This window comes from Peromyscus maniculatus, chromosome 17, assembly GCF_049852395.1.
Source record: "Peromyscus maniculatus bairdii isolate BWxNUB_F1_BW_parent chromosome 17, HU_Pman_BW_mat_3.1, whole genome shotgun sequence".
Taxonomy (NCBI): Eukaryota; Metazoa; Chordata; class Mammalia; order Rodentia; family Cricetidae; genus Peromyscus; species Peromyscus maniculatus.
Window position 1 is genome coordinate 35,076,426 of NC_134868.1, and position 26,172 is coordinate 35,102,597.

General features: G+C 35.6%; 1 protein-coding gene across 1 annotated transcript in view; it reads left to right on the forward strand.

Annotated features, from left to right (window-relative positions):
- Sgcz (sarcoglycan zeta) overlaps window positions 1–26,172 on the forward strand; it is a 1,022,364-nt gene that overhangs the window by 618,946 nt on the left and 377,246 nt on the right. The window contains exon 2 of the mRNA XM_006973966.4: window positions 25,921–26,115. Within this exon, the coding sequence (XP_006974028.3) occupies window positions 25,921–26,115 (195 nt within the window). The remainder of the gene's footprint in view (window positions 1–25,920; window positions 26,116–26,172) is intronic.

The following is a 26,172-nucleotide window of genomic DNA, read 5'->3' on the forward strand; positions in this document are numbered from 1 at the left end:
TAATGGTCATATATTTACATGCATTTGTCAAAATTCATAGAATTATACCTCAAAAGTTTTTAATATAACTGTGTGACTTGTAAACCAAAAAATAAAACAGATCGAAATAAGAAACTAATGACACCTGTACCTTATATTAAAATACATTCCCAGAATTAAATTTTTTATGTGAGAGTTAAAGAGGCTATGAATACTGTGTGAGTCAATTTTATTTTCTAATAGTTTTAAACCCTTTGGATTTCAGACTACAAAATAAGATAGTTCAGGGTTGATGTACATGGTTCAGTATGTAAAAGCACACAATCCCTAGAGTCCAAGATGGCAGAAGGCGAGAGCTGACTCCTGCATGATATCCTCTGATCCCCACACTCCCACTGTGGCATGTGTGCACCTACACCCCACCCATGAACAAGTAAATAAATGTAATAAATATATTAAGAAAATAAGCCGGGTGGTGGTGGCACACGCCTTTAATCCCAGCACTCGGGAGGCAGAGGCAGGCGGATCTTTGTGAGTTCGAGGCCAGCCTGGGCTACCAAGTGAGTTCCAGGAAAGGCGCAAAGCTACACAGAGAAACCCTGTCTCAAAAAACCAAAAAAAAAAAAAAAAAAAAAAAAAGAAGAAAATAATAACTCCTAAGTGAAAGCTACAGAAAAACAGTATCCATTTTTTTATTTTTCATACATATTTATTTTAATTAAAATATAACCAACTGTTAACTGCCCTTCCTTTTCTTCATCCCACCCTTCTATGTACCCCACCTCTCCTTAAATTAATGGCCTCTTTTTCTTTAATTCTTATTATATCTGTATAAATGCATAAAAGTATAAGTACAACCTGCAGAGAGCAACTATTGTTGCTTATATTATTTCATGGATGGCTACATGGCATTGCATAAGCAATAAAAGGTCTTATCTCTGGGAATGACTAAATCTCCCTTTCTCAACTATCTTTAGTTGTCTGTAGTTTTGTCTAGGAATGGAGCCCCATGAGATTTTCCCTGCTTCATGATAGCATGTTCCATGGTGTCATCCTTATCCAGGTCTTCTTTAAGCAGGAATAGAGCATCCAGCATATTTCTTTGCAAATCAAGTGTGAAAGTTCAAACTTCAATAGGGAAAAATTAAATGACAAAATTCAAAATTAATACATAGTTCCATATATTTACACTGTTATTTTTCATTTTATTTAACTAATACATAAAAACACAAAAAAGTATGTATATTAGTGGGATGTAATGTGGTGCTTCCATCCATACACACAGTTTAATTTTTAATATGTATTTAATATATTTATTTAATATATTAATATACTTTTGGTAAAGAGAATAACCTTTTAATGGTAAGAATAAAGTAAAGAATACTAAAATACATTACAGAATTATTTTTGACTCAGTTTTCATTTACTCTCTTTAAAAATAGTATTAAAATTTTGGTAAATCATAAGTTGTGTGACAGATATGAGAGAAATCATGTTACTACACTATCCCTAGTATCTTTATAAAAAGAAAAAACAGAGAAAATAGCAGAATATAGGAGTCACAAGTAATAATTTTAAGAGGGCTTTTTAAAGGATTTAAGAATTATTTAACTAGAAGAAAGAAATATGAAGTTTAACCATCGAAAGGTCTGTCAATAACAGAGATGCCACCGAGGGACTGAGTTGAATAGTGCATGCATAATTGATGTGCGGAGTTGATTTACATCTGACAGGGGAAATAGCTGTATAAATATAGCAATTTAAAGAATCATTCATTAAATGCTAAAATTCACGTTTACTAATTTCCTGATGGCCTGCGTGATTAAAGGCTGATGATTTATTGGTAAAAGTGTCTAAGTCCATGAGTGACTTAAGCCATGACATTTTCAGAGCACATCCAAATGTATTCTGTGACTTTTACACATTCTTTTCCTTGCATGGAGACTTAAGTTAATTAGAATTATCCTATTTCCTGTAGGCCAGTGGTACTCAACGTATCTAATGCTGGGACCCTTTAATATAGTTCCTCATGTTGTGGTGATCCCCAGCCATAAAATTGTTTCTTGCTACTTCATAGTTGTAAATTTTCTACTCTTATGAATCTTAATGTAACTATCTGATATGCAACTCCTGTGGGGTTCAAGACACACATGTTGAGAACCACTATTGTAGGCCATACTGATAAAAATGAATCTGTCTCAAGATTTTTGAAAACTTAGTTGCTAAACTCTTACAAATTGTTTATCAAAAAAAAAAAACTTTAAGTGAATCTCACCTCACCCAGTTTCCTTATATATAAATAAATATAATATTAGTCATCATTTATTTTGATCACACAAATAATACATGCAAAACTGTCTAATACAATACTTATCCCAGAAGCTATTTAGAAGGTATTTCACTTTCTTTATCTATGAATTATGAAATTCTATAATATCATAGAAATTGTTTCAGATACAGTGAACAAAACATTTCATTTATCTTGCCTATCTCTAAATAATCCATAAGATGTATTTTCAATTTTACCATTTGCTTAAAATAAAATTACTTTGTAATATGATCCTCTTTATCCAAGAACTTAGGCCTGTGTTCATGAAAGTGTGTGGGCACACATGTATCTGTGGGTACATGTGCAAGCGTATGCATGTGTACTTGAGGCTGGCACAAGGCGTCCCTGTCAATGACTATCCTATTTATTCATTGAGGCAGGGTTTGGTGTTGAATTTAGGGTTTGCCAATCCTGGCTACCTAATCTAGTCAGCTTTTCTCTGGGATCCCCATTTCTGCCTTCCAAATACTATGACTCTAATACCCATACTCGCCAAGCGCTTTATCCTCTGGGTCACCTCCTCATCACCCATTTTTCTTACTTACCTTTTTCTGCTTACACCCATGTCCCCACTGTCTTCATAAATTCCATTCTTATTTTAATATCCCTGCTATATTAGTATAATTTATCTGCCTACTAGCTCCAATTCTTCATCTCTTCTCCTTTATACATGTGTGAATTATTTTCATATTAAATTTAAGCACATTAACCTAAAACATAAGCCCTCCCAAATCTACTTCAAACCTGTACCATAAAAGAAGCTCATCCTTACTCAACCCATATACTCCAGAGCAGTGATCTACATAATGCAAAGGATGTGAGTGTCATAGTTGGCCATGCCTTTTTGCCTGTTGAAATCCTACTTTTCCTCTTTAGGATCTATTCAAATTCAAATATTCAATGTTCATTTTTCTTACTTAGATCTAATGTCTAATAACCATCCATACTTTGTAGATTTAAATCTAGAAACTCTCTTACATACATTTCAAGCTTAAATCCATAACATGTTAGTATTTAATATTTAAGCCACAAAATTTAAGTCTATATTTAAATATTCATAAAGCATTAGCTACTTGAGAACAAGAAAGGATATTGAAGTTTCATATCTCTAACAGAGTCATACTGAGACAAAAGAAAATATTTTGTACAAGTAAAGAAATAATTTAAGGAATATGTAATTTCAGACCTTAAAATGATGTCTTTAGAAGGAAGTGGAACTTAATTAAATAAAACTAAGATATTTACATTTTGTACTTGTTTTTTCATATGTTATTTTGAAAGAAAGTGAAATAATTTGGAGATCATAGATGAATACATGTAAAGTATTTGCTAATTGATTAACAATAAATACTTTTTATTACATGGAAAGTCTTGAAGACAAATAGAAACACTTTCATTTTTCTAAATTTATAGAATATGATTGGGTTGAAAGGCATTTCATATCGATTATAGGTTTCTGAAAATGTAGGATTTTACATACTATAATTATATGTTATAATATATAAATAACAAGTATGTCTATATACACACTTTATTCCCTGCAATATTATAAAAAGCAGAAGAGTTAAAGGTTTTGGGAAGGGAGGGAAATTGAGTTTTATTTTTTGTCCACTAAGTTAATTTGGAGTAATCACAAATTGGTCTCTATCATATGCTCCTCACATCCTCTTTTCTGGAATATGTGGTGTGGTGGACAGCTGGGGTCATGGCAAGTACTTTATTTTTGGTGCAGCTGGACCTGGGAATTAATGTCATGCATATCATTTGTGAGTCATTTGTCCCTGGACCATGTAGAGTATCTTACCCTACACAAATCCAGGAGCCTAATGCCTCCTGTAGAAAGGTTTGAGTGATCCTATGAGCCTGGCCTCTAATGCAACAGTCAGTAATGCACAATGAGAACACTAAATACAAATACACACACACACACACAGAGAGAGAGAGAGAGAGAGAGAGAGAGAGAGAGAGAGAGAGAGAGAGAGAGAGAGAGAGAGAGAGAGAGAGAACTGTATGAGAAAACATCCTGCCTAGTCTGTGCCTTATACTATTTTAGAGGAAGATATATCAGATGGTGTGTGTGTAGGTTGATGTGACACATCAGATCTGGTTCTCAAAAAAGGCATTTTCCACCGAAATGACAGTGCTAATGTTTAATTTACTTCTCCTTTGAAATGAAGAAAGCATGGTAGATAGAGGCAATTGTGCTTGAGTGAGTCAGCCTTCCATCCTGTAATCAATCATGGCATGCCATCCCCTGGAACCGAGGAGAAGCACTCTCCATCTATCTCCCCAGACAGCATCTCCAAATTGATCAGGACAGACATGTGCATTAGAAGACTTTAGCTGTCATTGTGCTACAGACCTGCCTTGACTGTTTAAAAGCATCTTCTTGGTAAATGAATGAACCATAGAAAAATAATTATTTACCATGATATTTTCCCTCACAATTAACACTATCATATTTTAATTTATTTATTGATAGATGAGACTGATTTCTAAAAATTCAAGTCATGCTACTAATTCTTTCCTTTGTGTAAATTCAGTTTTATTGCTGCTCTCATTTATTTCTGAATTTTTAATGTCTTTTGCTTTATATTTGATATTTTAGTGATTTCTCTTGGTTTTTCTCAGATAATTATCATAAAAATGATTTTAGTATACAGAGAAGTCCTATAATTTCCAATTTCCCTGTTTTTCTTCCTGTGTTGTTAAAGAAGGGTTTCTTCATTAGGCCTTTCCTCTAAGTGTTACAACATTTTTAAATATACAGGGTGGTTTCTGTAAGTGAAAACCCACAGTACAAAGGCATACTTTGTACTATGTAAGTCATACTTTGTAATATCTATGGAAATATTAAAATATAAAAGATATTTCCATGGATAACATACAATTTCTATTTTCAAAAATCATGCCCTGCATATCCCTTCCTGGTATTTGCCCACTGACTGCCTGACTGTATTTGCCTTTCTCTGCCATATCTTAAATGGGCATTCTGCATGGTGATTTTTTTTTTAAACTGGATCCTTCTCTTTACAGAACATTCTTCATGCTACCTTCATGAGGTAGAGCAGCGGTAAAGTAGTCTGTGTATGATCACACCTTGAACCAAACATGCTTTTTGTGCCTCAATACTACCCATGGTAACTTTTCCTTAAGTCATTTCAGCAGAAACCCAGTGCTCAGAATAGAACAAAATGACTAATCCTAAGCCCTGGGTTTTCTGTCAATATAACATCTGTTTAGACTCTGGGAAACTTACAATGGTCTTACAGTCTGTATTGATGTAACTCCATAGCAAATGAGCATATACAAAGGGAAAACACGTGAAGCTACTGTGGTACCCATGCATATGAAATCTGTATTCTCATTGTTATGTCACAGGATCTTTTCTAAGCCTCATCTACTTTCTTTGGTTGAGAATTTGAAAATAAAAAACATAAAATGAGAAGGAAGTTAATAAAGATCTGCCAGAAATATTAGTTCATCAAACCAAATCAAATACTTATGTCATCAAAGTAATATCCCGTGAGTTTCATTAGCTTCAATAATGTAAGGGGCCAGTAAAGTAAAGCCGGGCATGGTAGCTCATGCCTCTAAGCCCAGCAATGAAGAGGCCTAGGCAGGTTTGCCATGGTTGGCCAGTCTGGTCTACATACTAATTCCTTGGCAAGCTGAGCTGTAGTGTTGGTCCTGTCCTGGAAAAAACTAAATAAAAAAAAATTAAAAACTGTGAAGCATCTCAGTTTTTGCTGAATTCAAGATATTACTAAATCCTATTCCTAAGGAATGTGTATGATATAGTACTAACTAGAGAGAAAAGGTCTACAGTGTACATCACTGGCTCAGTGTGCCATGAATAGGAGACTGCACACAAGTGCTTTATAACTTCTATGACTTTAAATAAAGGTGACATTTTAGCTTGTGTTTACTAAGCATCTAAACATACTCTCCCTCATTTATTCCTTTGCACCCTAATGGGGCAAATCATTAAGGAAAGTGTTAAGTATTTGTGATGACTGGTAACATTGCTTGTTGATATTTTAGATAACAGAATGTAACTGAAAAATGATAAGTTGAACTATGTTCTCAATACTATTCTTTTCACTGCTAGGAAGTAAACTGAAATTAATTATTTAAGTCTTTGTGGTAAGCTTGTTCTGTGTAAATAATGACATTGCTAGAAGCAAAACAAGGAAAACCCGTTTAAATATGTATATTAAATCGAGATAACTTTGTCAAAATGTGAACACATCCTTAGATCCCAAAAGATAATGAGAAAAGAGTTATCTGTGCAAGTTATATAAAAATAATAAAATTATGCATTGTAATAATGGAAGTTAAATAAATAGCAATAAATGCACAAATCGTTCTTATTTGGTAAAGATTGTTTCATAATCCAGTTGCATTCAAAGATATCGAGTCCTAAGAACTGTGCGGGGCCCTTGTAAGCCGGGTGCTTCTTTCATGGGCTAATAAGCACAAATGTTGTTCATCTTTATGCAACAATTTTTTGGGGATGATTCACTGATATTATCAGTTCCTCCCTCTTTATTCATTAGTGAAATTTCCAACATTGGCTTCTATATATCCTAAAACTCATCATCAGTCATTCACATAATAGTAGTATTAACTCTAGATCATATTCACTTTTTCTGTCTCTCCAGTTATCAGAGAGTGAGCCAGTAGTATATTGATATGCTTGGCATTGTAATTCTAGAAGAAAATTCTAATGTTGTTCTATGACATAGCCAGAGAAAATGTGTTGCTATGGTACAGACTGAGCATCCTCAGGGAACCATTCAGGTAGCTGGAAATGAAAGAAGCAGGGCAGAAACTTCTCTAGTGTTGGTCTTTTTGTATATGCATGATAGATATGAGGCAACCATCCTCCCTCTTCAAGGGCCAGGCAGAAAGATCTATATATGAGGAAGGGATAAGATTCATACAAAGTTAAAATGGCTTTAGGAGACTTGACACCTGGTTACATCTACTGATGACAATAGGGTTGTTAGTTTTGTTGGTTATCAGTTCTTTTTCCATGTCTCTATTACAAAAGTCTGCATGCCTCTCTACAAAATGTATATCATCCTTACCCTTGACTATCTGACCTATTTTTGATTAAATGAATATCAATGTTCTTTCAGGTGAATTGTAAATAATGTGTTGAGGAGGGTGAATGTGTCTCATAAATTATTGTTCCCCTATGAACCATATAGTTCACTTAATTGCAGTGCACATCAAGGTCATTGTCTTGAAAATAGATGATATTAGTACCAGCAGTAACTGTATGTTGGCTAAATTAATGTGGAATAAATCACTTTTAATTTATCCATACATGAGAATAGACTGGCATAAGTGAATTTGAATCTAAGCATTCTAACATCTGATTTTGTATCCTTGATGCATGGATCCCTGAGTGCAGTCTCCTGGAAACAGCAACCTGGAGACACTTGCTTAATGCTTCAAGCATGCCTTCACGCACCTGTTCTTTACAGAGTCTTTAATTTAGCATATTAGAATGAAATAGGACACAGCTCAGTGCCACTTCCTTGGATAGATTCTAATATAACTAGGCAAGCATTGTATTGTAAGCATGAAGAAATGCACACACTGAGGATGTGCTGGCTGAACAACACATGATCCACACAGCCTTGCTTTTAAACGTAGTCATACAAACAGGGGATTAGGCAAAACTTCTCAGCTCAAAATGATGTGAAAGGGAGAAAATGATCAATCATGCTTACTTGATCACCCATGAGGAATGTCGTTTACAGAGTCCTCACCAAAATTGCACTGCACAAAACTGAGTAATGAAGATTCACATAATTTAGAGTCATTATGTTGAGTTTGTAAATAAAATCGAAATGCAAATGCAAACTCTACATTTATTTCATTACTAAGATTTTCAAGTTGCTAAGAGACAGTTAAATGGGAATTGAATTACTAAAATAATATCTAAGTTCTATAATTCATATAAAGTACATTTGAGAAGTTGGCATTTTCTAAAAATAATAAGTCTATTCTTATATAGCCATGGAACAGGAAAACACTAAAATCAGCTTACTACTATTAGTAGGCTATTAACTATGAATACTAAACATAATTTGTATCTAATCTCACTTATCTTCATTTTATCATAATAACTGCAAACTGTTTTATGTATATATATATATATATATATATATATATATATATATAATGACTAGGAATAAGCAAAAGCATACAGACATTTAAAAATACTGGGAAAATAGTCAGGATACTGCATTAGAACCTGATCATAAAGAGACATGCAATGCTTTGGCTGACCTTCATGAGTGCGATAATATTCTGTGTCTATATTAATCAGATGGACCATTCTTTCCAAATACACTACTAAGGGTGAACAGGGTTGGCTATGTAAATATTCAATCACTACATTTTGAATAATATGGAAGTAAGTTAAGGGTCTATCCTTATTTGCTTTCCTTTGCTGTGACTAACACCATAACCAAAGGCAACTTGGGGAGGAAAGGGCTCATTTCATCTCATAATGATTAGGGCAGTAATTTAATGCAGGAACTTGAAGGAGAAATCATGGGGGTGTCTAAATCAGGCCTGAAATAACTCTACAAGTTATTCAGAGAGCCACCTTTCCCTTCATCATATTCCTTGAGTACCTGATACTCACAATAGAGCTCATCTAAAAGGTCTAGACTGCTGTTCCTAGACCACTGACTCCTTGGAGTCCCAGTAACTAAGCATCTCCTCGTCCTACAGTGAATGCAGGTATCCTCTGTGTAAATTGTGTTACCAGCATCTAGCATCTGAGTTCTGCCTGGAAAACTCACCTTCTCAACTGGTATGTTTTACTTTTTGACAGCATAGTCATAAATCTATTTCTTAATGTGTTTCCCACATATTAATCTGTTTCTCCAGGCTATATATATTCATTTACTCTTTCTGTGATTTGTTAAATATATTCAACTCACTGCATCAATTTAAATGAAAGTGCAAGCATGTGTGTGTGTGTGTGTGTATGTGTGTGTGTGTGTGTGTGTGTGTGTGTGTGTGTGTGTGTGTGTGTGTTTAGGTATTCGTTTGCATATATGCAAGGATAGGTACACACATAAATATGAACATGCCTGTGGTGGCCAGAGGAAAGCCTTGGCTGTCTTTTCAGTTCACGTACATATTGATTTTGGATAAAGGGAGTTTTATTGACCAGAATTTGCTCACTAAGCTAGCTGGGTGTCCAGTAAGCTCCGGGTAGCCACCTGTCTCTTGTTCCCCATCACTGGCATCACAAGTCTGCTGACACGCATGGCATTAAAAAAATGTGTGGATTATAGAGGATTGAATTTAGGGCCTCATGCTTGCCAGGCAAGCACTTGACTGACTAAGCTAGTATCCAAAGCCACAAATGAAAGTATTTTTAAAGAAATATTTAGACCATTGCAGTAAATTTGAAACTAGCCTCTCATGCCATAAAGATAGCAGAAAAGAAATTTAAATAGAAGAAAGAAGGGGGGGAATAAAACAATGGTGGTGCAGTTATGCTTGAAACAGGGACCTGAGGGCCCCCAAACTAAACTGGTCCAAAAAGGCAGCCTGAGACAGTGGCTCTCCTTTGTGATTGCATGCTGGTGTAGATGAATCACATGGCCATAATACAGAAAGTGGAAACACGCTTTAAAAAGTGAGCTTTCAGAACGTGAAAGAATATCACAAGAGTAAGAGGGGTCCCGAGACAGGAAAACGCAAATGAACTTCTTTTATTCTTAATAGTATCTGAGAGCAGTAACTGGACAAAGACAGAGGTACTTTTCTTAGCGGGCCAGTTAGAGAGTCCCACACTCCGCCTGTTCCGCTGTTCCAGCCAGGGAGGGAGTGATTCTGTTCTGTGTGCACGCTGCCTTCCCAGTGTGGGGTTCAGTTGAAGAACCCCTACTCCTTTCATCTCTGATCGACTGTGCTCGAGGCTGACCTCCACCGTCCACCACTACTTGCCTCACTGGTCCGCAACCTTGCACACACATTGCTGGCTGGTCACTATGCTGCACTCTTCATTCTCACAGATGTGGTTAGCTTATAGCTTCCTCAAACCTACCACGATGTAGCTGCTGTGTTTGTTAGCCCTCTGGTCTTCAAATCTGTGTTCATGGAGCAGTCTTGAGGGCAGTCTCTATCTTGAAAAAGGCCGGAGTTTGTTAAAAGCCATCTTGACTTACAATTCAGTGTGTTGCAATAGGGATGCCTTTTCCTCCTACTGTGTTGGCTCCACCAGCCATGATATAAAGTTTTGTGCCTAGTCCTGCTGCATCTTGTAATGCTATGTTCTGTGGCTATCCCTTGGAGGTCTGCTCTTTTCTAAGGGAAATGGAGAGGGGTGGTGAATTTGGGGGGAAAGAGGAGGTGAGCAGAGACTGGGAGGAATGGAGGGAGACGAAATAGCAGTTGACATGTATTGTATGCAAGAATAAAGAAAAGAAAAGAAAAAAAAAAAAACACGAGTGTGTAAGAACGCAACAATGCGTCCTGTATGTTTGTCATGGAAGACAGCAAACAAGTCTGTAAATTCTGGCTCTGGACCATTCTATTCCTTATCTTTTTATTCCAAGGTCTGTCTTCACTCCAACATTTGTGAGCAACTTACCAGTTTTCTCTTTCGGTCCTTTTTCCTTACTTACTACAGTGAGTTAACTTTTTGACTTGGTGATACTCACTCCAGAAAAGTACTTTTTGACTGGAAATATCCATGAAGTCTGTTGTACTTTTTTCACTCTTTTTTTTTTTGGGGGGGGGTGAGGGGTGCTAGCAATAAATTTTCTAGAGTAAGAAAAAAATGGATTTCCATGTGAAATCCTGAGAAAACTTAGAAGCATGCATAAGAAAGAATAGATATCTTCTGATGCCATGTTTACTCACCCACAGGAAAAATTACATTTGCTACAGAAATTAAATGCCCTACTGCCAGGTGTACAGTGCCTCAGTGGGGAAGCACAGATTCAGATCTTTATATATTCATTCATAGATACAAGCTATATACCTCCGGAAAATGTGAGACAATAATCAATATTATATACATATATGTGTATAGATATATAACTGACAACGATTTGCACATAGTAGGAACCCATGATAACCATTGGAACAATAATGAGGTGTATTTTAGAAAATTAAAATGGCATCATAACTACCCTATCAATCTATAGACATCAATCAAAATCATCTTTATATATCCTTTATATATTTATTTATGTGTTTGACTTTGAGTGTGTTCACTTTCTTGGTGATTTACCTGTTAGTTACACAAAAGGGATTCTGATAATCATATTTAGGTAGAGGAGTCATGGATAAATAAGAGCAATAATCTGGAATAGAGCCTTTCTCGTGGTCACATGACTTTGTAGCTTCGAATGAGAAAGGACTCCCTTCTTGCATCTTCTCTCATTTGCAATAGGAGAAACTTCTTAACCTCTCTGAATATCACTATTATTACCCTTAAAATAAGAAGTATGGTAATACAGCTTTTTCCTGGTTTGGGTAAGGATCAGACGATTCTGAGCATGAACATCTGTCATAACTCAAGGGCATTGATATTTGGCATATGGCAAATTCATATAATTTCTGATAATATTATCTTTTGTGAAGTCCCTTTCCTTTGAAGGTGAGCATTCAGTGTTTAAATGCATCATACTGAAAAGGATTTTAGGTTATTATGTTAGAGAACATTATTTGAGTAGGTACAAGTAAATAATAAATCACTTGTTTCATATTCTAGTAGAAAAATATAGAGACATTAATTTAATGTATTATAAAAAGAAGCTCTGAGTTAATGTGTCTGGGAGGGAGCCATGAATTCTGTGAATATACAAAGCACATGATATAAGAACATGCTGCCATTGGATTTTATACTAATTTTTTATTGGAGAAATAATCTAGTGAATGTTATACTGTTTATTAAATCAATAAAATATTTTAAAAATTTTAGATATCTCACTTTTTTTTTTTATTTTTCGAGACAGGGTTTCTCTGTGTAGCTTTGTGCCTTTTCCTGGAACTCACTTGGTAGTCCAGGCTGGCTTCGAACTCACAGAGATCCGCCTGCCTCTGCCTCCCGAGTGCTGGGATTAAAGGTGTGCACCACCACCGCCCGGCGATATCTCACTTTTATATTAGTTTGTCTTTTAATTAAATAATTTTATTATAATTTATGATTCAATATGCTTTTTTCTAAAATAATAAGCTTAATAAATAAGGACTATTAAGTAAATGAACAGATAAACATCAAATTGGCTATGTATATTTCCTGTTGCTCTCAGAACATTGGTTTTGAAAAAATGTTATTCTGTGTGTGTTTGTTTGTGTGTGTGTGTGTGTGTGTGTGTGTGTGTGTGTAATCACATTTCCAATGTCTTGCTGGATTTTTGGCTGAAGAAAATTATTTTAAGACAACTGAATTCAATCTAAAATTTTCACCTATTTATAATATGATTAAGGGCTTTATAATCATTAGGTAGCAGCCATAATTAGCCTTTATAGCCTATAATATAGAGCTTTTGGAGTCCTAAAAAGGTGAATTTCTATAAACTTAAAATTTTATAAATTTTTAGCACAATATAGCTGATACACTGAATGAATTTATTGTGTGGTTCTAATCTAAAGAACCAAAAGAATGATGGCCTTAGAGAACCACCAGATCAAGTTGTGTGCAAGCAGTCAGCCAGCATGAGTCCCAGTGCATATGTGTTCATAGAAGCGATGATTCCTCAGCTTATTTATGGGAAAATTAATTCAATAATTGATTGCTAAAATATTTTTCTTTAATATCTATGAAGATTTATATGCCACCCAATAAAAGATATTTAAGTTAGATTTATTTAATATCTTCATAGCTATCTTTACCTAGGAACCATTTTAGTGAGTTCTTTTCATTTCTAACTCTTTTAAGGATATTAAACAATTGGAAGTTATGCCTGCTTGTACTTAAACTGCAGTTTCACAGAGTGGGTCTTGCAAATTCACAGAGTGAGTTTGCCTGGAGAACTTAATAAAACCCTGTTTCAAAACCATGTATTAAAAAAGAGCTGGAGATGCAACTCTCTGGTGTAGTGCTTGCCTAACATGTGTTCACTCCTGGTTTAATCCACCAGGACTGAGGGACCTATTGTGGGCAGATAATCTATAAGATGATTTCTAGGTTCAATTGATGTATTTTTGTATCAACAAAAATGAGTTGATTTTCACGGTCTGAATTTTTAGAAATTCACTCCATTATTTAAATCTTTAAAATAAGTCCTAAAAGTACTTCTAAATTACTGGTATACATTGACACGTTTAACATGTATATGTTTTACTGAATTTACCCTCTGATGAGTAAATAACTAATAAAGAAGAAAGAAATGTTTAGAATGACATAATAGTATATGGCAAAATGGACAGCAAAAACTTAAGACTCCATGTAGATGTAACTGTCTTGTTAAAAAAGAAACACAAAGCCAATGCAGAGATGAAAGCCCAAGAGGTCAGAGCGATAGCTAAGAGCTAAAAACTTTACCCTTCACTGCCACTACTGTCCTCCTCAGCAAGAGAACTACTTCCTGTGTGTTTGTCCTTTTTATTAACTTTCTATTCTGCCTTTTCATTGGTTGTAAACCCTACCACATGACCTCCTTGTCACTGCCCATCTATACAGACCTCCAGGTCTTCTATGGTTGGTATTGAGAGTAAAGGCGTGTGTCTCCATGCTGGCTGTATCCTTGAGCACACAGAGATCTGCCCAGCTCTGCCTCCCAAGTGCTCAAATTAAAGGTGTGCACCACCACCGCTGCCCAGCTTCTGCTATGGCTTGCTATTAGCTCTGACCCCCAGGCAACTTTATTTGTTAACATACAAATAAAATCACACTTCAGTACAAATAAAATATCACCATAACTCCATAAACCACATTCTGTGGTAACTATGTTTGATGTTATCATTTTAAAACATGTACCTAAGAAATGAAGGAGCAATGGCAAATTAATGCAATACAATATTTTTGAGCACCTGCTGAATGTATATTATCATTGGATATATAGGGACATTATTTAATTATTCAATAATGGTATTAAGCACCCACCTTTTCTACTATAGGGAGTAATAAGTATAAACCACCCAACTTCCCTGTCCTTATATGTCATCAGTTTTAATGGAAATGACCAAAATTAATCAAACTAAGATTTAACTCAGAGGTAGAAATAGATACCACAAAGAAAAAAATTATAATCAGCTGAAGGGGAAGGTCTGGTTGAAAGATAATAATGTTTCTTGAGAGACACACAAGTCCCTGTGCCCTTGGGAACCTGCTTCTCTTTGCTTCTCTAATTTCATTTGACCTTGGATCTCTGTCTCCTGGTTGATTGAAGCTTAGGTTTTCAAAGAGGCTTTATCTAAATGCAAAATATGTTTTCATTATTCCCCTTCTTTTGAATATTTAGCTTCTGGTTGCTATCCATCATGTGGCCCAAATAAGTGAGCGACTCATTTCATAGAGAGAATAAACTTTATTTAAGCTCATGGCTTTGAATGGTTCCCCCCATGGCATTGTTTAGTCAGTGATGAAGCAGCATATTGCATCAAGAACGCACTGAAAACTTTCCTCATGTTGTTGCTAGAGAAAGATAAGGATCTCTATGAACTGGTATCTCAATACACCCAATATTTTTTTAAATTTTTTTTATTATTTAAAACAATTTTAATTTCAAATATATTTTGATCATATGCTGCCCCTCCCCCAAGGCCTTCCAGATCCTCTTCCCCTTCCTATCTACCCCTCTTTAACTTCTTTTTCAAAAAACAAAAATTCAATGTACAACCTCCCCAACCAAGAAAATGTAATAAAATCATACATAAAAAAAGAAAACTGGAACCAAATAAAAGCACATAGAAAACTGAGGAGATCGGTATATTTTGGTCAACTACTGTTGTATATGAAGGCTGTCATGGAATGGGTGATATACCCAGTGTCACTCTATTGGATAAAATTAATTTTTTCCCTCTCCAGAGGGAAATTATCTTATAAGCAATAGTTCAATTGTTAACATTTACCCAAACATAAATCCCAAAATATACCTATACAGCATAGTAAGATGTATATATGAAAATCAGATAGATAGCGAACTGTGGATCCTTATGATCTCTAGTTGAGTGTTGTAACTATTTTCTCCCAGGGAGTGGGGATTTTAAGACACAAGATGCTAACACAATTAGAAAGCATGGGGAATTCAAAAATCAGGAGACTTTAAGAAGCTCAGAAAGTTAAAATGTTCAAAAAACTCTTGACATTCTAAAAGCACCAAACATTTGGTAAGAGAGAGGAGGCTGCTCAGTGGGACAGAGGGCAAGCTGTGCAGGAAGCTCCGGGGGGCACCTTTCAGGAATCCTCACCCATGCTGAGGAAGATTTTGCAGTTCTGTAGATGCCTTCCAGCCATCCATTCTCTTATAAGGGACCTATCACCCTTACACCCTTAAGTGATGCTGATAAACTCACAGCTTCAACAGTCTGGATTTTGGTAGACTCATGTATCTTGTCTATGGTGATGTTCTAGGGTGAGTACACATTTGTTCATGTCTCCCAGGTAAAATTCACACAAGAATTCATCATAGCCTATACACATTAATAAAAGTATTAGTTTTTTGCTGCAGTGATTTTCAGTACTCAGCCACAATAACTCTGTACCATGGTGCTGATAAATTAGACAAAATTTAATGTGACCCAGAAAAGTTTTAATCCATAATACTTGAGTGCCAGGACTTGGATTGATAATTGAAATGTGAATTAGAGATATGATTTTAAAGACAACAGTCTCTAAGAGGTTCAAGATCACCTGTCCTAATATTAATAAATGACTTGGGACACCTACTGTGTCTCCAATTTGCAAAATTAAAAAGTATTATTATGATTGCAAATTGCTATGTTGAGTCACATATAATTCAATTTCTTTTTACTCTTTTCTAAAATAGATTTCTACTTGCCTAGGTCATGTACTTTCCATACATATTCATCATCCATTCAACTATCACATATTCATTGAATTACTTAGTGAAGTCCATAAATGCAATACGAATGTCCTAAGTGGTATTATGATTATACCCAAAATCCACTCTTTACTTCTGTTGAATTGAGATTCATCTCAGCTTCAGCTAATTTCTACCTATAAGTCACCAAGTAAATGTCCAGCAGGGATCATGGCATATTCCTGAAAGTGAGTTTAAATTTCAAATATCCTTTACTATGCCTACTACTGCACTTGGGTTTAAGGTGATAAGAAGTGAATTATAGTCAAATGAGTTTATAATAAGCATCACAAGACTTCATTATAAATATATTTAAAAACCAAAATTAGCTATTAAGCCTATGTAATTTTTATTTTTATCTTTATATTATTTTCAAACTCACACTGAAAGTATGCTTATGTTGGGATGTAAAAAACAGGAGGAGGAGAGAGAACAAAAATGAAAAAAAAAACTTCAATTTTTCTACTTTGGTATGTGGAGGGAGTTGATGAAGCCCTGAGTGGATGTGTAGGGAACAGATGAAGTCCTGAGTTAATGTGTATTGTTGACAAAGGCCAAGGCCTCAGACCCATGGGAATTTGCAAAGTCTTCATCTGGTTGCTGTGTAGACATTGACAGAATGTGTAAAAACTAGCAACTGAACCTTCCTCTTCCTGGATGACTGCAAATGGAGATTGCTCATCTACAAAGTCCTCTCACTAAGACTAACTAACCCTCTACTAACTAACCCTTTCCTGCTGTACATAAGAGACTCTCTGGGGTCTCGGGTTGTTGCATAGTAGTTATATTAGAGTGAGTATACCCTACCCAATGCCAGCTGGATGTACATGTGCCTGTCCTTTTCCATCCCCTATTAACCTATTCAGGTTACTAGGACCATGCAATGATGAGCTTGGTAGGTGTGAAAGCAAACTGCACACATGATACAAGTGTGCCAAGATGGACTAGTAGAAGGAATGATGGTTACTAGTTGGATAAGTAGAAGGAATGGTGGTTAAAGTAATCACCCATTGCATAGACCATGATCTCCTGCATGGTTCCACTCATCTCTCTGTGTGTCTGTGCTCTCTTTTATGGTCCCTATGAAATACCAATAAGGGAAGAGTCCAAAGTTTAGGATCAGAATATATTAGGACATCCATTAGGCCCTGGTGAAAAGATCTTTGCACTAGTCACACTGTGGGACAACTCTTTAGGCTTCCAACTCTCTTTATGTGCCATTGGATGTTAAGGTCATACCCTTAACTCTCTTTATGTGCCATTGGATGTTAAGATCCTGAGAAAAAGCTAGTTTAAGGCAGATTTTGTTGTCCTCTACTTTGCCATTTCTTTTTTACTTCATTTAAAGTAGCACAAGCTATATTAAAACATATGTACTAAAGTGACCAACCATATTTGTTCATCTCCAAAAGACAAATAATAAGAACAGAGCAAATTTTACATCACTGCAGTATACATAGAAAATTTTATGCCAAAATGAAAATGATGAGACAAAAAGTGCATATTTATTGTTTGAATTCTGACCAACATCAATTTAGAAAACTGACTTTCAGTAGAGATTAAAGAGAGGGAGGAAGGACCTTAGGAGCCAGAGGGGTCAAGAATGTCACAAGAAAACCCAAAGAAACAACTAACCTAGCATAGGAACTCACAGAGTCTGAACCAACAACTAGGGAGCCTGCATGGGACTGAGCTAAGACCTCTGCATTTATGTGACAGTTGTGTAGTTGGTCTATTTGTGGGACTCCTAAAAATGGGAGTAGAGGTTGCCCCTAATGCTTTTTCTGGCTCTTGGGAACCTTTTCTTCATACTAGATTGCCTTGCCCAGCCTTAATACAAGGGGAGGTGCTCATTCTCACTACAACTTGATATGCCATGTTTTGTCAAAACCCATGGAAGGCTTGCCTCTTTCTGTATAAAAACAGAGGAGGAGGAGGTTAAGGAGAGGGGTAGAGATGTAGAGAGGAGGGGGCAGGAAATAGGAAGGAGGGAAGGAAATTGTGGTTGCAATGTAAAATAAATTAATACATTCAATAAAAGAAATTCAATAATTTTCATAATCACTTGGGTTTTCAAATTTGTCACCAAGATGGCACAGGCCATACTCTGTTAATCATGCTTGATCCCTAAAACCTTTTCTGCTTATTGTAGTGATAAAAGCTAGTGACTTTCTCACTCTTTTCAGATTCCCTTCCTTACCACTCTTCTGAAAAGGTGCTATTTTATTCTAAATAGTGAGGGCCTTCTGCTTCCAACATTCAGTTTCCCTACTGTGTTTCTGGCAAGTCTGTGTTTTCCTTAAAGATTTTTTTCCTGTTCCCCATGCTGTGTGGGGCCAGTAGTCTTTGTCAATAGGCAAGGCTTGCTTGTAGTCTTAGGGAAAATGGTGCCTAAGATTGTCTTTGTTGTTTTAGTTATTGGTGAAACAAATAGTGGTCCGAAAACCTTCTCAGATGTCTTTAAAAATACACTTCCATGGCCATTTTTTTCTACCTATAAAATAGGCAATCTAAGCATTCAGTCACCTTCAAGTTAAACAACTAAATCAGTGTTCGTGTTAAATGACCAAAGTTGTGCTAAATAAATATCAAAACTGAAATTCAAGTTTCACCGAATTGAATAGGAGGTATAATAGTATAGGAGGTATAGGACAAGGCAATGGTGACTGACAGATAACTGAGCCTTCCCTTTAGAAATGCTCACATTTTAGTAACACTTATTTGACTGTGATGCGGATCCCTTTGGTGCCCATTCTGGCTTCTCTTTTATGTCATATTTGGCCAGATACCCATCTCAAGACGCATCCCATCTGACTGCTCTCTCTTTCATCACTCCTGAAATTCGGTTGCTATGGTCTTTGACACCTAATAATATGAAACACTGACTCCTATATTTTCCACAAAACAACAGGAAAAAAAATCCAGTTCCAATGGACATTTTTCCTAACCAGCACATTTTTGACTACCATTATGCTGAAATGTGCCCTTGTGAATTACATCTCATAGTCAGAGGTATGTTTAAATTGCCATGCTAAGTAGACTACACTGAATTGTTTTCCGTTTCTCTCAGCATTAGTAGCTGTTTAGAGACTCATTTTCTTGGAGCAGAACACAAAAATGTGTTTTTAGTGTGTAAAGTTCAGATCATATAAGTTGGATACTTCAAGCATTTTGTCCTTAAAACTGTATTTTACTAGCGTCTTTTACAATTAACTCCAGTAAAAATACTTATATAGCAGTTAAACAAGCGAAAACTATTTATAAGGTGGAAGATAATTTTTTAAATGTTTTTTTTTTCTTTACTATTTAAAGGGAAAAGGGCACTTTAACATCCTACTTTCCGACTCCCAGATTATCCTTATATAAGTCAATGTAATATTCATTTGAGAGTTGGGGAAAGTGGACAGAGAGAAGTGAGATGACTGGCCCTAGGTCACAGACCATGGATTGCGTGTCCTGAGATTGCTACTAACTCAGCACAGAGGTCTAGTGCTCTGTTGAGTCCGCTGTGCTCCGCTCCTCCATAGAATCCTAGTCAGACCACTGTAGTCCTTCATCTAACACCATTCACACTCAATGAACAGTGACACGAACATGAATTACCACTTCTCCTATAATATAAGCATTCCCAGAGTAGAATTTTGGAGGTTATGGAGCTGTGATAAATGTTTTATGGTGGCAAGAATGTTGCATATTAGTACTTCAGCTTGCCAATTGCTTCATAATCCAAAATTAAAAACAATTTCCCAAATTACCTAGCTTTTTGTGCATGAGACACAGGCTTCTCTCTTATATTCTGCTTTCTTAGAACAGGAAACACAGGTCTGAATGGAAATTAGATGGCTCATTTATCTTTATTGTAATGGAATCAAAGTAGTGTAGGGGATAAGCAAATAATTTGTTTATTCTTCACAATACCATGCTTAATTCTCTACATTGTGTGCAATGTTTATGTGATCTGTATAATAAAACTGTTAAATGTGATACTTTAAAACCATGATTTCAGTTATATCACTTCCAACATACAATTTGATTCTATTTTTATGCTCATCATCAGATTACCATTAGTGTTCAAATGGAACTAGCTTAAATAGGTTCTCAATACCTCTACTTCGTCTGTGTTTTATATGAAACTTGAATATCATGTGTGTGTTTGTGTGTGTGTGTGTGTGTGTGTGTGTGTGTAGATGTAACCAACCGTCTTATTAAATAAGAAACACCGAACCAATGTAAAGAAGAAAGCCAAGAGGTCAGAGCTCAGAGCTAAAACCTTACCCTTCCTCCTGCGGTGGTCCTACCTCTCTGAAAGAGAAGAGACCTACTTCCTGTGTGTTTGTCTTTATATAGTCTTTCTGTTCTGCCTTCTCATTGGTTGTAAACCCAAACGCATGACTGCCTCATCACTGCCTGTATGTACAGCCCTCCAGGTCTTAAAGGCGTAGCTACATGTATGTGTGTGTGTGTGTGTGTGTGTGTGTGTATGTGTGTGTGTGTGTGTGTGTGTGTGTTTTAAGTGCTGTAGATGTGTGTAAATGCAAGTGTCTGGACGCCTTTTCTATATCTTGATGATATCCAGAAATTAAAAAGCCATGGTCCACAACTGTCCTTTAAAATTCTCAGTTCTCTCAACCATTTTAACTTGTCTCAATCCCCTCTCAGATAGGGTAACAAGGGTGTAGTGATATGGTACACACTTTGGTGATATATTTTTATCCTTCTTATTGATAATTATCACTCCTTTGTAGAAAATAAAATGGAACATTATTCAATTGGTTTTAGTGCTAGTTTTAATAATTTAAAATAATGGTTTTATTCATTGCAAATTTTCTTAATTTATTTCTTTAGTCTCATGGATATGAACTGGGTCTAATATTTCTAGCTCTTCCTGTTCATATAGAATGATACCCCAGCTGATTAAATTCACTTGTGTGTTACTTCATTTCCATTTATAGATGATAACCAAACCTCATGAAAAAAAAATGGAAGAGATATTTGAGTAGAAAACTGAAGTCTGTGCCTACACCTACATATATCTGGCTCTGACATCTAACTGAAGGAAGTTGGCCATAATATGCCTGTAGGAATGATGAAGAGAAGGCTGGTTTTAGACCAATGGCATCTGAGCCAGGCACCTGAGCAATGAAATTCAGTAGAGTGAATTCCATTCCCTTATAATCTTATGTATTTCTCCAAACCTAATGCCTAGGGTCAAGGAATAGTTACTCAGTTATCATAAACATATCCTTCTACATGACCTTAGTGTGTGCCTGGTCCATTGTCATCATCTCCAGTTATCAAGTGATTCATTATTTGAGCCCAACTTTATCACCACAAGCATTACTTACTCCTATACTGCTTTTCCTCTTTTATTTTCCTTTCTATATCTCTTGTTCTGCATGTGAACTTGAACTGATCCCAAGTTAATCCTCCAAAGCCTGACTGACTCTGCATTCTCAAGTCTAATCTGATGTATTTGTTTTCCTTATTTCTCAAAAGTTGTCAGATTAGTCTTAGTCTTAATTTTGTTCTTAGGGCATTCTAAGTCTGTAAAAACATATAGAAATTAACCTCTCTTACAAGACACCCATGATTTTAGATTCTCCTCTTACTTCCTTGTGAGGCATTCTGTTTCTCTCCTTAGTGCTTATAATTTATCTTTACAATGGTTATTATTTTGTATAACATCTGATACTGTATACTACATATGGATTGCAAATTGCATTGCATTATTATAGTTATTTCCCTTAATCATGTTATTCTTGACAGGTTACTTTTTGTGCTTATTGTAATTTTCACAGTATATTAAAACCTTAAATGTCTAAATCATGAATTAATATTGCCTGTATTTATCAATTCATAAACATTTGACTAAACTAATACCAACTCCTTGCCACTTTTACATTTGTACGCAATTCTGGAAACCTATACAAAATACTTTAATACCCATGTTACATGGTTGAATATTAGTTTATCCCCAGAGTTTTACTATTTTAGATGATTGCCCCCTGCTGGAGTCCTCAACCTCTCTAAGTAACAGGCAAACATTGTTGCTGTAACTAGTTTCTTTCTCATTTAGCTTAAAAAACTTCACAGAAATTTCCGAGGGCTATATGATTAGTCATGAGTCATGTTAAGTCACTCTTGATTAATCATTCTTTTCAGTTTTTCCATAAGATATGCTCTACAACAGACAAACAGAGTAATTAGATTTGAAAATGTATTTTTTTACACCCACTTTTGGATGAAATAGTTAAAAACTCACAAAATATAGTTTGATTTGCCCATACATCTTGGATTTAACATTTAAATGTCTTCATGGAAATTTTATTGCATTATTAGAATTTTGAAGGTGATTTTGTTTTTGTGGAGAAAGTACAAAATCCGCATTTAAAGTTTAAATCTGAATTATTGGGAGAAGCACTTAGATCCCTTTACATTATTCAGAGATATCAGTATCTTGATTGAAGAAGGTGGATGCATTAGGTTATGAAACTAAGAAAGATTCAGCTTTTGAAGGATTATAATAATTTTTGTGAATGTGAGATTATGTTGCAAAATTAACATAAAATCCAGACAAAGTTATCCTAATTCATTTCAATTGTCAAAAGAATGGGAGTTTTAAATTCATATTCCAAAAGGGAGAGAAATAATATTAAGTCAGAGAGTCACCTTGGTGTGATGAAATTGAAATCTCTCAGGAAACAGTGATGGTCTTTCCGTACTCTTGGACAAGAGGTCAAGTTGTTTCTTTCAGAGTCAACGTGGTAAAACAAGCTAGGAAATTCTCCATTTCTCATCCTGTGGTTCCAGTCAAATACATGGGTACTAAAAATGTCAATTTGCTTTCTTCTCATCTATATTAAGTGTATTGGAAATATCAATAAAGTTTTCTTTAGGCAATGATTCCGTATATCACAAACAAAGGCAAACATTACAAAGCCAAGGAATTCAAGTTCAAATTTGGAATTCAAAATTATTCTGGAATTCAAAAATATTTCTGGTTCAATTGTTTTGGGTAATGTTCATTTAACTTATATTTCTTTGCATTTGTTTAGAAGGTTAGTTAGAATGAAAGTACAGAATGAATGAAAAAGATCTCTATTTTATTTCTGTTATTTTTAGTTGATCATAGAACCAAATTATTTGACAGTATGGCCAGACAATGGGTGTTAGGAATTCAACTTTGGAATCATAAACTGACAATTTCTTCTGCTGAGATGGCTAATGCCACATTATTCCAGCCATGGAACATTTTCTAAACTTGCAAATACTTGGATCTCCTTTGGTAGTGTACATGCTCAAAAGTATTTGTGATGAGAAAAGAATATGCAATGACAAGTCAAGTTTTATTTCAGAAAACACTACTCATTCCATAGATATAGAAACACAAGTGTGCCAAGCTTTTTCTTTTAGGTCACCAACCAGCTCCCAAATCATGACAAAGAGACTTATTATTAGTTTTGAATGCTCGACCTAGCTTAGGCATGTTTCTGGCTAGCTCTTTGAACTTAACCTGTTTCTCTTTATCTGTCATTTGCCTTGTGTGCTGTTTACCTTTCCTTGCTTTCTTGTTGGCTCTATGCCTGGCTGGCTAGTGGCTGCCTGGCTTCTTGACCAGGAAGTGACTTTCATTCTCTCCCCCTTCTTTTTCCTCCTTCTCCAGAGCCTAGATTTTTCTTCCCATTTATTCTCCTGGCCACCAGTCCCACCTATTCTTCCCCTGCCTAGCATTTGGCCTTCAGTTCTTTATTAGACCAATCAGGTGCCTTAGGCAGGCAAGGTGAAACAAATGCAACACATCTTTACTGAATTAAAAAAATGCAGCAAAAACAAAAGCAACACGCCTTTATACAGTTAAAGTAATATTCTGCAGCATACAAAAAAATGTAACACATCTTTGCCCAGTTAAATAATATTCCATAACAGGAAAACTTAATTCAATGACACTTTTGTTTTTGATCCTGGATTTATTTTTATAATTGTTAGCAACAGGTGCTTTTAGTGAGTCTTTTAATGCTTTATAAAATAGCTCCATATGCTTACATATTTTAAAAAATAAGATTCTATTAACTTTAAAATAATGTATTATCTATTGCATTTTGAGCATACATTAATTCTTAATTGAAATATAAACAATAATAAATATGAGCAAAACATAAATATATATTAAACTATTATTTTTCTATGCAAAACCATACTATATAAAAAATTTAAATAGATGAAAATTTATTATAATATACTGAATAGATTTTCAAAGTGTTATCTCAGAAAATAGTCTTTGACTCCTTACCCTTGGTTATAAGTTGCAGGACAATAAACAAGTTATTTTGAAAATAATTTTACACCTTTTATTTATTTATTACCAAGAAATATCATCTTCCCTTCTCCAAAACTGACTGTTTCTCACATCATTACATCAAAGTGTGGTACCTGGTATTCTTTTAGGAATACATATTTTCTCACTTCAAGTAAATAACCAACAAAGTTCTGAATTAAAGTTTTGGGAATTAGTAGGTATTAAGGGAGGAAGTATCCTTTTCTTCAGTGATGCAGTCATTGATAAATTGCCCTTGGACAAATAAATGACATCCTACCAATGCTTCAGGCAAAAAAAAAATCTAAACTCAATGGGTCACACATGCACACAAAGAAAACTTTAGGGTAGGGACTTGCTGGAAGATAGTTGTCAGCAGGAGGGGAGACATGGCAGAGGGAATGGGGGGGAGTGATAAGAACAAAATTCATCACCTAAAGGTATGAAACTTAGAAAATTCTAAATCCGTATCTGTGTACTTAGGAATATAGTTATGTTTTCCTTCCATAGTTTCTTGGAAATATACTGATGTTTTCTGGTAAATATATACACTTAACAGTTTATGTGCTGTCTTTTCAGAGAAAGATATAGAATCTTGGGAGTGCTTAGGAATGCTGAATCTTAGGCAGTGGGACTCACTTCTGGGTGTCCATTGACTCAAGAGAGAAATGCTCTTTGTTGGAATAGGTATTACTGGAAACAGCATGTGTCTTATGGAAGAATTAACTGAAAGGTTGTGCTGGTAACATTGAGGACAACAATTTGAGGGCAGTTGTTTCACTTCAATGACACAGAAATAATTATTTGAGTATTCTATGATCATTTTTTGAGGTGCCTTATACCATTTAAATATAAAAACTAAAGATTAGTTTTATTAATATCTCTCTCTCTCTCTCTCTCTCTCTCTCTCTCTCTCTCTCTCTCTCTCTCTCTCTCTCTCTCCCCCCCCCTCCTCTTGCTCTTCCTCATTCTCTCCCTCCCTCTCTGTGTACTCTTTCTCCCCCTGATTTTCTCCTCTATAATATTTGCACTTTCCTTTGTTCCTTCATGGTTACCTTGCTGGAACCACCACTCCATCACCTCCTCCTGCCCCTAACTTTCTGTTCATGCTCACATGTCCTCCGACTTACCCCTCCTCAAACGCTTTCCTTCTCTCTGTCTTTTTCTTCCTCCCCGCCGTCGTCACTTCCTTCTTTACTCCTCTCTCCTGCTCTTTCCTCTACCTCCCTGTCCTCTTCCTTCCTTTCTCTCTTTCTCTCCAGATGACACGAGAACAATATATACTAGCAACACAACCGAACAGCCTGCCGAGAACTGAAAATGCACAACTTTACCCTGTGGGGATTTATGGATGGCGAAAGAGGTGCTTATACTTCTTTGTCCTTCTGCTGTTGGTTACCATGATAGTTAACTTAGCCATGACAATATGGATATTGAAGGTTATGAATTTCACCGTGGTAAGTACCACCATGATTTTACATCTATTGCTTTGGGATCAATGATGATCTAACTTT